Here is a 17310-nt window from a genome sequence, read left to right as displayed (position 1 = left end):
TTTACAATAGAACCAAGTATCCTAGAATGGCGCCTCTCAAGTGACAGCCTGTTGGAGTTGCTCTGTCACATTATTCCTGTGGTTTTTTTTCTGCTGAGCTTTTTTACTGTTTGAACTAGAGTTTTTAGAATGATTAGGTGACACTGGTCTGGATGATGTTCTACTCAATGAATTTTTGGTGTTAATTTTGGCCCTTTAAACATTTATTATGATGACTTGCTTTACATGTGGGAACAGCTGATTGAACTTTCCAACAACCAGAGAATGAACCAAATAACCCAGAATGGGGGCAATTTTCGGAAGAGGAGGCCAAGGATGTTGAAGAAGAGAAAAAATGAGAAAAAAATGTAAATTTTTACTATTTTGTACAACTTGATCATCATGGGAAGTCTGCGATCCATGAGAAGTAAAATGGATGAAACAGACAGCAAGAGTTCCAAAATGTGCCTGCAGGACCAGACTCCACATCCTCTCCACATGGATGACATGGACAGACAAAAGGATGAAACAAACCAGAAGAAGTGAGACAAGAGTGCTGCAGCGCTTGTTGACAACAATCCACATTGCCTACTGCAAGAGTTCACATATGTAACCACCCAATGCCAGCTCCACAGTTGTTGCCAGACAACAAATACACCATCCAAATGGATTCGTGATCATTTGTGGAGGTTTCAGCTAAGCTTCTCTTTCACCTATAGCAATTTTGCAAGTTCTTTTTAATATACATTGTTATCCAAAATCAAATCAAATCAAACAATCTTTATGCATATATAAAAATCCACGCCAGGAGGTCTCATAGCCTGCAACCACAAGGTTGAAATATTTTTGCTTTCAGAAATATCGCTCTCCTTTATTCATATTTTTCTTTGCATTCATTTCATGAGACGAGGTAAAAAAAATATATATATATTTTTTTATTCCATCTTTATGGGCAACACTGAGTGAATCTTTTTAAGGAGAAATTTACACTGCAACAATATAATTTCTAATTTGGGGACAGATAAACTACTGTTCAATTAATTTCAATTCAATTCAATTTAATTCAATTAATCTCAGAATGTAAAAACCTAGGCATGTCATATGGAGCTTGCGTTTTGCTGACATGTCATGTTCACGTCTGGCCACCAGGTGGCGGTGACGAGCTAAAGCTCGTTTCTGTCCAGCTGCGCAAAGACTGGCTGCCTTGCAGATGTGAGGGGCGGGGACATAGATAATGATTGACGTGTCTTTGAGCCAATGAAAGTGACGCCACCCCTGGATGAGGGCGGGACGAAAGAAGAAAACCTGCGACGTGAGTGGAAGCAACAGCAAAGTGTTTAATCAGGATCACACAACAGTAATGAATGGAAACACGGCGCAGCCAAGAAAAGTTCAGCAGCGACTCAAAGTAACTGTCGGGTAGAAAAAAAGTTAACTGTCTGCGGAGTCTTTTTCTATTTTTTATTTCATTTTTTAAGTTGTAAGTAATGGATTGGCCTGGTAAAAAAGGAACGACGTCCTGGAAGAGAAAACATCTGTTTGGTTTTCTGCTATAACTTTTGTATTTTTATTTTTGTTAAGGGAAACTTACACTGTACACCTAACTGCTTGATTCAGAGGTAAATGGCATTTTGTGACGGCAACACGAGACTTGTGCGCTGTCAGCTTTTTATCTCGAAAAAGTGGATCTGGATTCATCCGTGAATAAAACCTGCGAAACTCCTTTGGATTTACACTATACTTGGATTTCGGAGAAAAAAAGCTGAAGGGGTGGGGGGGTTTCAGCTGACTTTCACGATGGGTAACATAGAAAGCGCGGACGGCCCGTCGGAGATGAAGCATCACATCATGCCGCTGAAGGTGCCCATGCCGGAGCCCAACGAGCTGGAGGAGAAATTTGCAATTGTTTTGGTAAGTAAGTTAGAACTAAACATGTTGGTCTCTTAATCATCTCTAACAAAAAAAAAAACAAAAAAAACTTGCCTAATAACTTGATATTTACTTGTAATTTAATTTAGCTTTTACTTTGTATCCACCCACTTTTAACTAAAAACACCCTAGTGTTTGTTTTCTGCGTATAAAAAGTTTATTATGGCTCATTTGGGCAGGATTAAAGAGTGTTTGTGTTTACACCTCTCTGTGTAAATGGTCCATCATGACCGACCCGTGCTGTCCCGCCCCTCATCCTCCCCTCATCCTCCCCTCATCCCCCTCTCCTGCGGTTCTTTTGTCTCCCCTAAAGGCTGATTTATGGTTCCGCGTTACACCAACGGTGCGCGTCGCCGCGTACCCTACGCCTAGGGTTGGCACCGTTTTATAATAGATCCATGGTTGCCACCCGTCCCGTAAAATACGGAATTGTCCTTTATTTGAGAAAAAAATGTTGCGTCCCGTATTGAACTAATACGGGACACGATTTGTACCGTATTTTCATTAACTTTTACACCATATTCTAGTTGAATTATTGAAATAAATGAACCTTTACACCATATTCTAGTTGAATTATTGAAATAAGTTAACTTTTACACCATATTCTAGTTGAATTATTGAAATAAATTAACTTTTACACCATATTCTAGTTGAATTATTGAAATAAGTTAACTTTTACACCATATTCTAGTTGAATTATTGAAATAAGTTAACTTTTACACCATATTGTAGTTGAATTATTGAAATAAATTAACTTTTACACCATATTCTAGTTGAATTATTGAAATAAGTTAACTTTTACACCATATTCTAGTTGAATTATTGAAATAAGTTAACTTTTACACCATATTCTAGTTGAATTATTGAAATAAATTAACTTTTACACCATATTCTGTAGGCTATATTCTACATCTGGGCTGATGTGGGCATACATAGCATAGGAGGATATTTCAGTTACTAGTATGGTTGGCTGTCTGTACAGTCATGCAAGTTCAATGCTATTAAAGCACTTTAAACTTTAAATCAAAGCATTTAGTTTTTTCATATAAAATAAACACATTTTTATTCAGTTTAGAAGTTTTGGGGCTTTTTTTTGGCTCCTGCGCTGCTAAAATCAGGGCGTCCCTTATTTCTATTCCCTACCTACGCCGTACCCTACGGCGTCGATTTAACGCGGAACCATAATTCAGGCTTCAAGTCAGACAAGTCAGCGTTTGGCTGGAGTAGCAAATACTGATCCCAGCATGGACAGAGTCGGGAAGGGGGGGCGGCAGATGAAGGGCTTGTTTTTTCTCCTTTTTTTCCACAGGGAGGAAGGGCGACACACTGTATATCCTTGATACAGCACATCAATGGACTGATTCGTTTAGTTTTCTCGCTGCAGGCAGGCAAGGCGCACCATCTGAAAACAACATTTTCTGAATTCCCCCAAAACTCCCACACCCGAGGAATCCTCCCCTCCCCTTCACCTCCCTCCTCACACCACATCGGGCTGGGCTCTCGGCAGCGCTTTGTTTTAATGAGCAGACTCTCAGCAGCCACTTGTGGCGTCCATCAGCTCAGCGGAGGATGACAGTGACGCTGTCACGTGACGTCACAGGGACTTTTCTGAAGTGATGTTGGACATGCGCCCAAAATACCCCATGTGTCAGAACGCCTTTATTGATGGTAAAATTAGAGAAGGTGGGAAGTAGCTTTTTTTGTGTGTGTGTGTCGCCCCCCCTCCAGTTTCCTTAAAGGGGACCTATTATGAAAAACACGTTTTTTCTTGCTTTAACATATATAAAGTGGTCTCCCCTCAGCCTGCCAACTCAGAGAAGGAGGAAAGCAACCAAATTCTTCAGTGTCTGTACAGCCCGCCTGGATGAGCCATCCAGTCTGATGTGGCTTCTACGAGCCGTTCAGATTCTGCTTCTTTTCGTTACGTAACCAAAATGCAAACCAGGCCCACAACTAAACACCGTGTCCTAACTGCATGCGAGCGTCCGACTATCGCGTCGCACTGCGTGACATCGGACACTCTCTGTCCATCTCCCTCCAGCCAGCTGCCACTTTATTGAGGTTTTTGTGGTGAAATGAGGAGGTATCATAGAGATAACTTCTCATTTCAACTAACTGGATCAGCGGTTCCTCATCCGTGACCGTTTCCTACAGCGCTTTCAACCGGCTTTCAACGCGAGCGGCAGGAAGAAAATAGAAGCAGGGCGTCCGACAAATGTTCAGCTCAAAACGGCGTGCTGCACAGCGCTGCGTCGCTCGCGGCCAGTTAGGACAGTCCAATAGAAAATAAAGCAATGGAATTGATTTTGTCGCTGACACTTGCTCGCATCGCATGCAGTTATGACACGGTGTAACTCCGCTGGCCGGAGCTTCCGCCATTTTTTTGTAGCGGTGTATCACGTCATTCAGGCAGCCAATCAGCACAGTGTCTCATTATCATAGCCTCCCCGCTCACTCAGAATCCCGCATAGAGAATGAGGTTAGAGAATGGGAAGATAAAGACATGGTTTAGAGGCTGAATTTCTAATTTATTTAGAAAAAACAATCAAAAGCTTTTTAAGACATTCAAGGCCTGTTTAAAATAGATATTACATGCCATAATAGGTCCCCTTTAAGATAGATGTATAGATGTGTTCTCAGGGTACTTCATCCCACAGTCCAGTTTGCCGTCTGGTTAATTAATTGTTCTAAAATTACAGAAACAAAAGAATGTTAGTGGTGGTTTGTCTGCATGTGGCCCTGCGATGCGCTGGCAACTTATTCATTGTGCATTCCGGCCTTTTGTCTAAGGAGAGCTGGGATGGGCTTCAGCAGATCCTGGTGACCCTTAATAGGAATACGTTTGTGGATGAGCATTGTACACATCTTTTTGCCTTTGGATAATATGGACTAATTTTATGAGTTTGGGGTTGGTGACTGTGGTGTAGTAGGTAGAGTCCGTTACCTCCAACCCATCATGGAGCTCCACATTACCCCAGCTGGTCCCAAGGCTGGATCAATTCAAGTCCATTTATTTCAAAATACTTTATAAATCCCAGAAGGGAAATTAACTGTTTTTCATGATTCAAGTGATTAAAATGGGGAGAGTTGTGACAGGAAGGGCATCCCATGGAAAAAAATGTAACATAGAATCAGAGGTGAACCGGCAGGTTCATTTATTTATATTGTGGCCGATAAAAGAGAGACAATAATTTACCATCTGATTGTCTGATCACTCGATGTTATCACAGTATTTGCTGTATCTTAACAAATAGACTGAAAAATAAATATTTTGATCACAAAATAAACCAAGACTGCTGCAAGAAAAAAAAGAGAAGTTGTCGGAAGTAGTAATCGTTTACTTGGTTCTTGCTTGGGACTAACTAAACAAACTGACAGAAAAGGAGGCTCCTACCTGAACCCTTGAGACATGTCTGTTATTAAGTTGTACCAAGGCCTCTATTGACAGTTAATCCTTAAGTTTCTTGGGTTTATTTCAAATTGTAGCCGACTGAACTGGACTTTTTGAAGTAAAGCGTCGGCACCTGTGCTGTGGCATCAGCTCACATGGAACCAACTTAAAACCAGTATTTATGCACGCGTGGACCAGTTGTTCATGTTATGGTACTCTGCATTTCAGAAAGATTAAAAAGAAGAAAAAAAAAGAAAACAAAATCAGTCAATTGAAATTGTCCAACAAAGCTTTGTTTACGTACTCGTGTTCTGGCTCTGTTTATCAGTTGTGTGATTCCTGTGGGGTTTATTTGTGAAGGCAGTCAGGTACGCTCACTTCCTTAAGTCTTGTCTGTATTCTGCAGTTGCTAAGCAACTGTGCAACGCTTTCTGCTCTAAAACTGGTGAGCATGACATCAGTTGTTTCACATTACTCTTGGCTCAGAAGCGAAAAGCGACAACGCTGAAAGTTTGACTTCAGATGAGTCAGAAACCAATCAGTACTTGTATTGCTCCCAACAAGCCCATGACAACGCTGTCAACCACTGATCTTAGTTGGGTTTTTTTTAGAAAATGCGCCGCCACGTTGAAAAGTGTCATAGAAAAAGCCCCACGCTGTTTTTTGTGTTAATTGATGTAATTTCTTTTAACATCTAGTTGATTTATTTTCTCGTCATTTTATCACTCCCAGAGCGATTATAAAGTTGCATATTTTTGGGACTTTTTCCTTTCATTCAAGAACAGAAAGCTCCGTAACATCACTTTAGCTTGTCACTGTTACACTGTTACACTGTCAGTAATCTGCAACTATAAAGTAAAAAAAGAAAAAAAAAAAAAGGAAAAAAAAGAAGCCAGTAACAACACCACCTATCTGTTTATTTAACATGTAGCATGGTAATTTTTCATGGGTGCTTATTTTGTGCTTCTCCGTTCTCCGTTTCAACAGAACCACACCCCATCCTTGACTTTTAGCTCCATAAGACCTTAATTACAACATCAAGTGCCAAAGAGGTCGGATCCTCAAAGCATTACTCATATAGTGTCACTCTCGAGCATCTTGTGAGCTGCTACGTGTTTCGGGGACGAAGACGTTATTTGTGCTCAGCAGCAAACAAGTAAATCTCTAACGTGAAGACACCAGCGTGGCAAGAAGCCATTTGTTCTCCTAGTGCTCAGTCAACGTCAGCGCCGTGAGCACTATAGTAACAGCTTAAACCACGTGTTTCTGATGCAGGTAACAGCTGTGGCAAGTGGGACTTTTACTGTAAAATGCTTTAATGAAACTGAGTTTAACGGCTTTGCAACTGTGCTTATAAAAAAGGCCTGGAATCTTTTTGTGTTTTTTTGTCAGCACACGTCTTGCCGAGAGCAGAGCAGCCTGTAGTTGTTTGAGTGGCCTGGAACACAAAGACAATCCCTGTTATTATGTTCAGCCTTGCAGAGCGGCAGATGATTTCTATGCGTGAAGCAGTAGACTCAACATTTCAGTTGTGCTTGTGTGTAGGAAAAGTTTTCATCCTCCCCAACCCCACCTCTCTGTACCCCATAATAGCTCCAGATTTCCTCTACGTTGTGGGAAAGAACAGCGTGGTTGTATATTTTAGAGTCCTTATCAAACAATAGCCGCTTCTCTGCCCTGCTTGTCTCCCCGGGTTGGGAGATAAAGGTACATCAAAAGCTTTTGACCTGGTGGTTGAAGCTCTTTAGGAAGCCGAGGGCACAGCTTTGCTGCACTCTCTCGTGCCGTGTGTGCCAGCCGGAGACACTTCATATCGCTTTTTCTAAACTGAGCAGATTTCTTCCTTCTGTGTTTGTTTGCAGGGGCGTAACTGGCTTTCCATAAGTGGATATTTTTATAATGGGTGATTTCCTGCTGCATGATGGCATGCTGCTGCAAATGGATGTGTCTGTATCTGTACGGTTCGACTGCCCCCTTTTCCTCCTCAGCCCACAGACGTCCCACTGGACTGACAGCAGCACCAAATGATGTCAGTGGAGCAGCAGCCATCGCCAGTGTAGTAATATTCCCTGCGCTAATGACTTTAACAGGGTAGCTCCATAGTAGATGATAGAAGCCGGTGGAGGAGGGGTGAGACCCCTGGGTTAGCTACGACTACTTCATGCGGTCTGCTAATAAAATGCTTTGGGTCAGGTCTAACCGGCAACATGTGCTAAAGGCATCGTCTGGTTCCCCCTCGCCTCCTTTGTCCTCGAGCATCCCCGGACCCGGCTTCATCTCGGTCCTCTGTGGCTTGAAACAGCTGCTTGGCATTTTCTTCTTTCATTTTACAGGGGGAAATCGCTTTGTAGCCAGTGGTCGTTGAGGTTGATTCGCTTTACAGTAAGAACTGTGTTCCTGCTGGCTGCTGCTGCTGCTGCTGCTGCGTAAATGTCATTATCAAGCTTTAGATCAAGATCTACCTCGACCTCACAGACGGATATGTGCAGACGTCTAACATAAAAGCCACATCGAGGAACTTTTGTCTCAGTCATTAGCAGCATTCTTTCAATAGCTCGGACTCCTTTGTCTGCGATAGCTCGTTCTTATCCTTGGCTTCATGCCATTCCAGATGTTCATGGAACCTCTTATTCACTCATCCAGCTCGTGTTTTCTCCCTTTTCCCCTAACTTCACTCTTGCTGTGGGCCTGCCTTACCGAGTAACTCTCTCCATATGATTCAGTTCTCATGAAAATGATGGGAGGTGAGTGAGTGGTGTTTCAAAGCCTGACTGACTGAGGGCCCATCCACCGCTGGATTCCTGCGGCCTGGTCCCGGCTGAGGCCGCAGAAAAACTCTAATGAAGGAAAAATTCCCTTTCAGCTGGCGGCCCGCCACTGCTCCCGGTTGTAACGACTTCACCAACAGCCCGCTCCTTTTTAAGGATCACTTTCTCTACTTGATTGCGTTTGAAACCATCCTAACTGATTTCTTTGGCTCTGCTCGGCTCCCCCCATCTTTCATGCTATGACAGCGGCTCGCGTCGTGCACGGATGTTCTGCTGCAGCTTTTAGGATTTCTGACTGTCAAAGAAGGCGTCGTTGGTTAAATGGCAGCAAATGTTGGGAAAAGTCGAGATGGAAAGATTAGAGTTATGTCAGTGGTACCAGACATGCTGACAGTGTGACTCCAGCCCTCTGTCTGACATCACAGTTTCTTCAGGGCTCAAGTCAAGGATGCTGTAGTATCTGGGTGGAACTAATGGAGTTAAGCTGTGCAGAGCATTTCAAAGCTTATCGTCTAAATCATTTTTATTTGGTAAATATTGTGGTGTCAGCGTTGGCCTGATATGTTTACCACTCCTCTGTTCCACTAAGAGAGGGGATACAACGGGCTCAGAAACCCCCCAGTGTGTCCCTGGAAGACGGGGAGATTATGGCAGCCGAGAGCACGCTGTCACTTGGTTTTTGAGCATCAGCGCACGGCCGTGCACCTGGCTGTCTCCAGCGTCGAGCTGTCGAGTTTGCAGTTGTTTTGGAAAGCAAAGGTCAAGATAAAGACTCTGACCGACTCGTATAACACGCCCACGCAGACATGTGGGATATTTCACCAGCTTCACTGATGTTCCTGACGTCCTCTTGGCATTTTCTTCTTACCTGGACCAGGATAGGAATATTAGCACCACTTTCATGATCAAATGCTTATATGAAGCAACAGCCCTGCAAGACTTTCAGACTATGAGCACAAATAACATCTCCGTGCAAAGTGTTTACATCACTAGTTAACTTGTTAATGCTGTATCTCCTGTCGTTTGTATTTTAAAACCAAACTAAATTACAAGTTGTGGTTGGGCGGAGCTATGCCAGCTGTTAACCCTTGTTTCCTGTGTTTTGTCACCAAACTCACCAGCTGCTATCTGTACATATCTCCTTGCAGTATCAGTGTCAGTGTCGAACTAACTCTCACATATTTGTTTTTTAATAAATTAATTCTTCCCTGACTTAAAACGCACGTTCAAGTGACTTAAATGTGTGCAGATGTCACTTTATTTAAAAGGCATCTGTTTGCCTTTTATATGCAGGTTTCTTTTGTGTGTTTGCGTGCGCGTGTGTGCAGCTGAGTGTATCAGCGGGGGTTTGCAGCTGCACCAAGACTGTAGTTCGGAGAGGTAGTTTCCTTCTCAGTACAATGGGGACTCTGTCAGTCAGCGTTGTTTTAGAAAGGGGGGGCTCATCCCCTGGTGCCTATTGTGGAGTTACACTCCTGGTACGTGAGCGCTCAGAAGAACCGCTGTAAGGATGTTTAAATAGCCTGCAGATTACAGCTGGACGCTGCCTCTGGCGTGCATTAGTGATGACATGCTGTAATCATTATCTTCAAACTTCTCAAAACTTTTGGCCTTCTTGTAAAGCTACACTTCTGTTAAAGTGTGTCAGACGAAGGTGCAAGGGGAATCTTTGCTAAGGAGTCATGCCTCTTGACGTTGGACTGTTGATTTCGGTTTTTGTTCCTCTTTATTTTATTGCCATGATTTCTCCTCAGAAAGTTGATGTAATTCAGAGATTTGAGCGTTTCTCGCCAACATTTGTTTCCCTTTCACTCTGTGAGATCTTCATCTCTCTTTTTTTTTTTTTGTAACCGGGCGAGCGTGTAAAAAGGCCTGGCTGGAACGAGTAACTGAGGCATTCACGTACCTGCATTCCCAACATTCCCGCTGCATATCGTCTGTTGGACGGGGCTTCCCCGGGGTCCGCATGGACGCACAAAGGAGAACAAGCAGGATGTCCGCTTCACGGGAACCGACGGGTGACCGATTGCAGTGTTTATTTGAAACCTTCACCAAACCTCACAGTTACCTTTGCTTGTGTTCACAAACCGGAGCGTATTTGTAACAGATGGGAAGAAGAAAAAACCGTCCCGGATAAGCACATGTAAATAAGTGTCTATTTCAAGTTCACACACTTGGCAGGCTTGTGGAATATGTGACTCCTGAAGAACCTCAAACCCTGCAGGGTATTTCTTTCTTTATCTGAGCCTGCTGTTGTTAGTTAGCATTCAAACAACTGCAATACTAATTTCCCCTCGCTTTAACCACGCAACCGCCACTTAAGCAAACAAATAAGTGAATGGGCTCTGGAAGGTAGTTCTTGATTTATGAATCGGAAGTGGCTTTTCACCCCTTTCCTGTTGTTTTCTGGGATGACCATTTGTCTGTATCGGAAAGGGGAGAGTGGAAGTTATTTGTCTCAGCGGCCAAACTCAGAGGTCACAGGCTAAAAGACACAAGTTCACTTTAGAGGTTGGAGAAGAGGTTTTTGTGCTCTTGTAGGAGAGTTATCGAAGTCTAAACCCCCCCCTTTAACTTCTCCTTTAAGGGGATTTAAACAGCCCACAGATTCAGAGCTTTGGGGAAGTTTCAGCCAAACAATGATCTCATTTATTAATCAGAGGAAAGTACGTCAATAATATGACTGATACTGGTTCCACTTTTTTTCAAATATGATTATCAGCTACTTTTCCTTCTGTTTGAGTCAGTTTAAATCGGAAATGATTTTTCGGGTGGCTTAGTGGTTAGCACTGTTGCCTCACAGCAAAAAGTTCCCGGTTAGACTCCTGGGCTGAGGGGGGGTCTTTCTGGGTGGAGTTTGCATGTTCTCCCCGTGCTTGCATGAGTTCCCTCCAGGTACTCCGGCTTCCTCCCACAGTCCAAAAACATGCATGCTAAGTTAATTGATGTTTTTTTAAATTGCCCGTAGGTGTGAGTGTGAGTATGCCTGGTTGTCTGTGTATATATGTGGCATTAATACACTGCGGTAGACTGGTGACCTGTCCAGGTGAACCCCTGCCTCTCGCCTGTGATGAGCTGGGATAGACTCCAGCAGACCCCCGTCACCCTGCAAAGGATAATCGGGTATAGAAAATGGATGGATGGATGATTTGGTTTCAGATTTTAAACTTGTCATACGTGACCGTGTCATTTTTGTTGAAACTACATCAACTGTTTTACTGAATATTGCTTCTTTATTGTTTAAAGGGTGTAAAATAGGTACGTTTGGATCCATCATCTGAGAGTGGTTTTCCCTCTGGGCCGTAAATGTTTGTACCACTTGTGTTTTTGTCTGAATAAATAAGTGCAAAAACTGGGTTTGATCATATTTGATATTTACAGAAGTACTACGGTGAGTTTGTTTTTACAGACAGTTTTTTGAAGAACATGTTGCTTGCACGCCGTTGGCCTCTCCTCCCAGCATCTTTGTGCACGCTTTGTTGTGCTCGATGGGTTTGTGTTACCTCGCAAAAGAAAGATAGGACGATCGGATGTCTGCTCAGAGAAAGGAGGGCAGTGTTTTCTCACAGTGTGCTCTGTCGCTTTTAGTTCAGTGGAAGTTTACCAGGAGCTGGATAAGCAGCTAAAATGATGTTGGTATTAATCCGCCCTGAGAGTGGATGTGTACAATCACACACACACACACACACGCACACGCACACGCACACACACACACACACACACACACACACACACACACACACACACACACACACACACACACGCACACGCACACACACGTAAATAGCTACAGAGCAAACCTAAAGTTAGTCAGGGCAGTCTTTTGATTTCCTGGAGAGTTGCGGAAGTTCCTGCCGACCCGTGACCACAACTGCCAAGGCTCCCATCCTGTGTCCCCTCATTGTGTTTCAGAACCGAGGAAGAGGAGGAACCCAAACAATAGTTCTGACAGCAACATCATCCACTGACTCTGAGTCACGCTCGCATTTACCATGAGTGATATCATTTTAAACACTCATCTTGCTTGACAAGCCCCACCATATCATCTCTGTGAGACGCCCAGTAGCTTATGTCACACAAATGTCCAAAAGTCTGACATTCTCAGGGTTTGTTGGAGTTTTTTGTTTCTTATTTTTTTTTACTTTTCCTGAGGAAGACATTTATCTTGAACTGTCTCCAGTTATTTCTGGTTTAGTCAGAACCGGTGCATTGCTTACTCTTCTGAACTGTACTCAGTTAATGTGCCTAAGAAAACACGGGCAGGCCAGCATCCCCATTTTCATTGTGTTTCCTTTGCCTCTTTATTGGCTCGGCTTTCCAACACTTCAGACTTTTTCCAGCCTCTTCATACAGGAGTTTCAGATCAGCACATCTCCCTCCCTGGCTCTTTCATTTTCCTTTCTCATCGTATTATTAAGAGCGTGTTGAGCATGTTGCTTTTTCATTTATATACATTAATTACACAACTTGGCAAGAGTAAATATCAATGCCGTTGGATTTTCTAGAAACAAGAGGAAGCAGATATTATTCCGCTCGCTTGTTAGTTTAGACATTCCAGACATCTACATTTCGGTGGCCTTGTTAGATACACAAGCACAAGGCTTTTATTATATGATGCGAGAGTTACAGATGAGATTACTGTAACTGGGTAAATTCCAGGTTAACATTCACTCTCAATTATGGTTGTTTAACTTCTTGAGCTTAATAGGAAGATGAAGCTGATGTCACTGGCATGCCATCATATTAAAAGTGGAGTTACAGGAAGTAAGCTGATCGCCTTGAGAGAGAAGCATTTATGTAAAATCCCTACGTTTCCTCGTAGTTTTTGTCTTTAAAAATCAATGCATTTATCTTCAGCTCTGACCTGTTGATCCTAACTATGTAAGCGTCCAGCTGACTTGAGCCGCAGGCCTCTTCTCTGTCAACCCCACCCGAGCAGACAGACTCGAGGGCCGTCTGAGCCTCAAGTTTGCACTGCCAGAGGCGCTGTCCCGCATGGAGAGCTCTTTAGCCACCCACTCCTTTCCCAGTTAAAGTCTGGCCTGTGCACACCTATCAAAGTGGATTGAAACACACACAGACACACAGACATACACACACACACACACACGCACACATATTTCCAACCCAACCACTGGTCTCAAAGGAGAGAAAAGGAAGAGCTCAAATCAAAAGACGGAGTTGAAATGGGAACGTTTGATCTATCACCGAACAAAGTAAAGCGCAGCGCCTTTTGTTTTGTGCAGAACTTGTCCCGTTTGGTGTTTACTTACAATGCTGTCATCATAAAACCGGTCCAGAGATCTTTTTAGCAACACAGGTTTACATTCTCCATGTCTGGTGAGAGGACAGGAAGAGACATTTCAAGTACATTCTGTAGGCAGAGCTGTAAAGTTGGAGATAATTTATTTGGGGGTAATATAATTTGGGGTTTGCGGGGTTACGGGGTGTTTCTAACTGAGAGCAAAGCCGAACAAGGTCACAGAGGAAACATCCCGTCAGTCTTCTCCATTTGTATCTGTTGGGGCTTTGAGGTGCTGTTGCCCGCCATAAACTGGGCTTAAGGCTGGTTGTAAATCAGTTTGGATTAGGCGGCTGTCCGGTGGAGGGCAGATGGAGTTACCCCATGGACTCGGGTGTATGAGTGACCATGGGCTCTGCTGAGGGCGCCTGTGTGTGTACAACATAATAAGTGCTCTGCTGTGTCTTTGATAGCTTTCCTTACCTCTTTAGTAACATGACCCATGAGCTGCTTTAACTGTTGAGCCTTTGAAGCTTTCCTTCAACGATGGCTTCAGTGTCACCTTTTTCAAATTTACACCCTCTTTAACTGGTCTGTGCAAATGCTTTGCTTTACAGCGTCTCCTTTCAGTCATGTCTTTGGACAATATCGTCTGTTTTCCATGCGATTTAACTGTTATTTACCCCAGGGCTGAAAGCAAACACCATTTTTTAATCAGCTAGTTCATATTTCATGGCTGCTTGTCACCTGTGAAAACGGAGGTTAATCATATTGGTGTCTGCTTCTTAAGTGTTTGTGTTTGGCAACGCTGTGTCCTGTTTCAGCTCAGAACGGGGACCTGGTGATGTTGGCGATAGACCTGATAGCAGAACCAGTTCCTCTGGTTCTGCTGCATTGTACCAGACTTCTTTGCTGCGCACTGCACCAGGGGGCATAAACCAACCCTGCCCACCTGCCATTGTGAGCAAACCCTCTGTGAGGAATAAAATATCTCAAATGTCAAAGGATGGGAATGGCACGGCACCAAATCAAAACAAAGCTCCGCACTGAGTCCTTTGTAGGGAACGGTTTCAGGTCAATCGAGAAAGGCCATGCTGGAGGAGAGTGTGTGGGCAGTGGGGCAACGTAGCAAGCACCAAACATTGTTGACATATCTGTAGTATTTTTCCCCTAAAATGGGCTGATGAATTCCAAAGAATCAAGGCTCTCGCTCCCTCTTTCTCTCTCCCACAAAGAGTGGCCTCTTTTAACTTCTTATAAACACAGGAAGTGAAAGATAACATCACTGTGGGAGAAAGTGAAATGAAATTAGCTCAATTGGGTTACTTGGCTCAAATGCCCCAAACCTTGTCAGAAAAGAAACCCATTCTGCCTTTTGCCCTTTGCCCATCAGCTTTTAGTAGTTTTATTTTGACAATTAGATGCTCACCTGTGTTTGTTTATAAACCTGAGGCTCCAACTGAATACCTCCAAACAGTGGCTTCTTCTATGCAGCTTCATTTCTCACAATGTATTTTCTGTAGGATTTCGGAAGGATTCTCTGTGCATTTATTGATCATCGTCCAAAATCTATACCGTTTTCACTTCTAACAAACAGCAGAACAACAGAAAATTACTGAGTTACACTGCAAAAACGAATTTGTACGACATTAAAAAAGCCTTGTTACAAGAAAATAAAGATACTTTTTCAGACAGTTTCATTAGTTTTAAGAATTCTAGTCAAGAAAGTTTTTGCAAAACTTTTTACTTCAAAAAGACAATTATAAGTACATTTATGAAATATTAAGCTGATTTCTGGAGGGGCTGTTTTTGCAGTGTAGATGCAGGAGCAATAGGTGCATTTTGGACATCTTTTTATCTTCAGCACAGTAAGTGGATGAATATCCTGGCGTGCATCTGGTCTGCTGGTTTTCCAGTAATTTCCAATGAAATTACTCCCAAAAAAAGGAGACCTCAGTCTTTGCCTGATGGTTCTGTGTGATAATGACTGACCAAGCAAACAAAGACAAGCAGGCGCTATGACTGGGCAGACCCATGAGTAGACGTCCACACTTATTTTTCATGTACTAATCAGTGTTTCATATCAAAACCCCACCTATGATGTTTATTCAGAGTGTCAGCTTGCCATGATTTGGGAATCAGATTTATTACATCCTCATAAAAAAACTAACTAAATCGATTTTCTTCAGCTTAGTTGGACCCTTTACTACGACAGCATGAGCTAAATTAGATCATTTTGTGCATAGTGTTCGTTTTCTCATTGCAATCTTCTTTATAGACTCAAATTATAACTTTATCAGACAAAAGAAATCAGGAATGATTAAAATACATTAGTTGACAGTGACATGCAGGAAATTAGAAATTCTTGAACAAGTAAATAAAAGCAGTTGAAGATGGATTTTCTGCCCATTTAATGAATTTGTTTTTGAACGTTTTGAGTTTACACGTGTTATTTTCTAATGATCACCCAAAAATTACTCCAAACTCATGTGTCGCAGATGCAAATAAATAAACTCAGACAGATTATTTATTAAAGGCAGATACAGATGGGAGACGCTGCTCCTCAGCGTGGAGTACGACCTCCAAAAACTGAGCAGCAGGTAAAATTCCTCCCTGGAGAGGCGGAGGAGGAGAGATCGCCTCATGGGTCAGACAAGACAAAATTTACTACCACAAACTACTACTATAAACAGGACACATTCCTTCTGTAATTCCAAACATCTGGAATGTGTGTTGTTTCTCTCCTCTTTACTGCACAGGAGTATTTTTAGTCAGAAAATACCCAATATGCAACACCTTGGCTGCGGTCTCCATCACAGTTATAGGGTTGTATTGTTTTGTCATAGTATTTTTGGCAGCCATTGGAGAGGTGATATTTTTGCATGCAGGGTTTATGACTCATGATCACATATTATAGGGCTAAATGTGTAATTTATAGTTCCATAAAAGCGCAAGACCATCAAGAAAACATGATTCATGGAAAGAGCTGTACAGTCTGGGTTTGGAACAAAAATAATTGTTGATATGCTCACGCGTGACGTTCCACTGCCACCAGAAACGCAATGGTTGTCATGGGAGCAAGTATATGATGTTTTCCTTCCGTCAAATGCTGGAAAAACATCAGTGTGAACATCACGTCTGGCGCGGGTTGGGTTAACAGAGCGGGGCTTTTCGCGTTGGGGACGGCAGGGAGAGTTATAGTTGCAGGTTAGAAGTCAAGCTGACAGGCAGTTTGTGGCTTGGCTTGTGTTGCACTGTTGATACTGGAGTTAAAAAGAAAAGTAATACGACAAGATATAACTTTAAAGAATCGCTGAGATGATCATTTTCAGAGACATGAGGTCTCCCTTTATGTGTTGCACTTCCTCATTTTTAAGATTTTCTCATCATCTCTTGTTTACAACGAAGCGAAGGAAGCAATTAGTAAAAAGCCTGTGTCATACAGTTTGGGTTTAACTTTTTTTTTCTCCATTTTTTCCATCTGCAGTCGACAGAAGGACGTAAACTGCTTACATGGTGTGGTCTCCACGCACAAATTAGAGCATTTATGGTTTAATTTGAGCTCAGTAAAGCGGCTGCCCCGGGACATCTCCTGCGGTGCTGGAGTGCTTTTACGGCTGGTTTAGATGACAGGTCTGGTAATAGGCCCGCACTCTGATAGGGAGATGTTGCGGTTGAAAACAAAATGAAGCCTGAATGAGCTTCAGACGACGAGTCATCTCTTGCAACAGGATGCCGAAAGTCGACACAGGAAGTGAGGTCATGGTGCAAGTCCCCAAGATTTTTTGTTCTGCACTGGCGCCAGGGGCCCGCGAAGCATTGACGCACACTCCAAACACATCCACTATAAATACACAATCAGAAACGTGCCACTGTGACGTAATCTAATGCACTAAATTGATGTTTTCAGAACTCCATGAACCTTCCTCCAGACAAAGCCCGGCTCCTCAGACAGTATGACAATGAGAAGAAGTGGGACCTGATCTGCGACCAGGTACATT

The 17310-nt window shown here is 42.9% G+C and overlaps 1 protein-coding gene across 5 annotated transcripts in view; it reads left to right on the top strand.

Moving 5' to 3' along the window:
* The first annotated feature begins 1325 nt into the window (after positions 1–1325).
* The window catches only part of fmnl3 (formin-like 3), a 32930-nt gene continuing 16945 nt past the window's right edge, over positions 1326–17310 (top strand). For all 5 annotated transcript variants that reach the window (XM_061736126.1, XM_061736125.1, XM_061736128.1 and 2 more), the window contains exons 1-2: positions 1326–1890; positions 17220–17303. In XM_061736126.1, the coding sequence (XP_061592110.1) occupies positions 1777–1890; positions 17220–17303 (198 nt within the window). In that variant the 5' untranslated portion in view covers positions 1326–1776. The remainder of the gene's footprint in view (positions 1891–17219; positions 17304–17310) is intronic.

The sequence above is a fragment of the Cololabis saira genome, chromosome 12, assembly GCF_033807715.1.
Source record: "Cololabis saira isolate AMF1-May2022 chromosome 12, fColSai1.1, whole genome shotgun sequence".
Lineage (NCBI taxonomy): Eukaryota > Metazoa > Chordata > Actinopteri > Beloniformes > Belonidae > Cololabis > Cololabis saira.
Note: the sequence above shows the minus strand (reverse complement) of the source record. Positions and strands in the feature narration are given on the sequence as shown.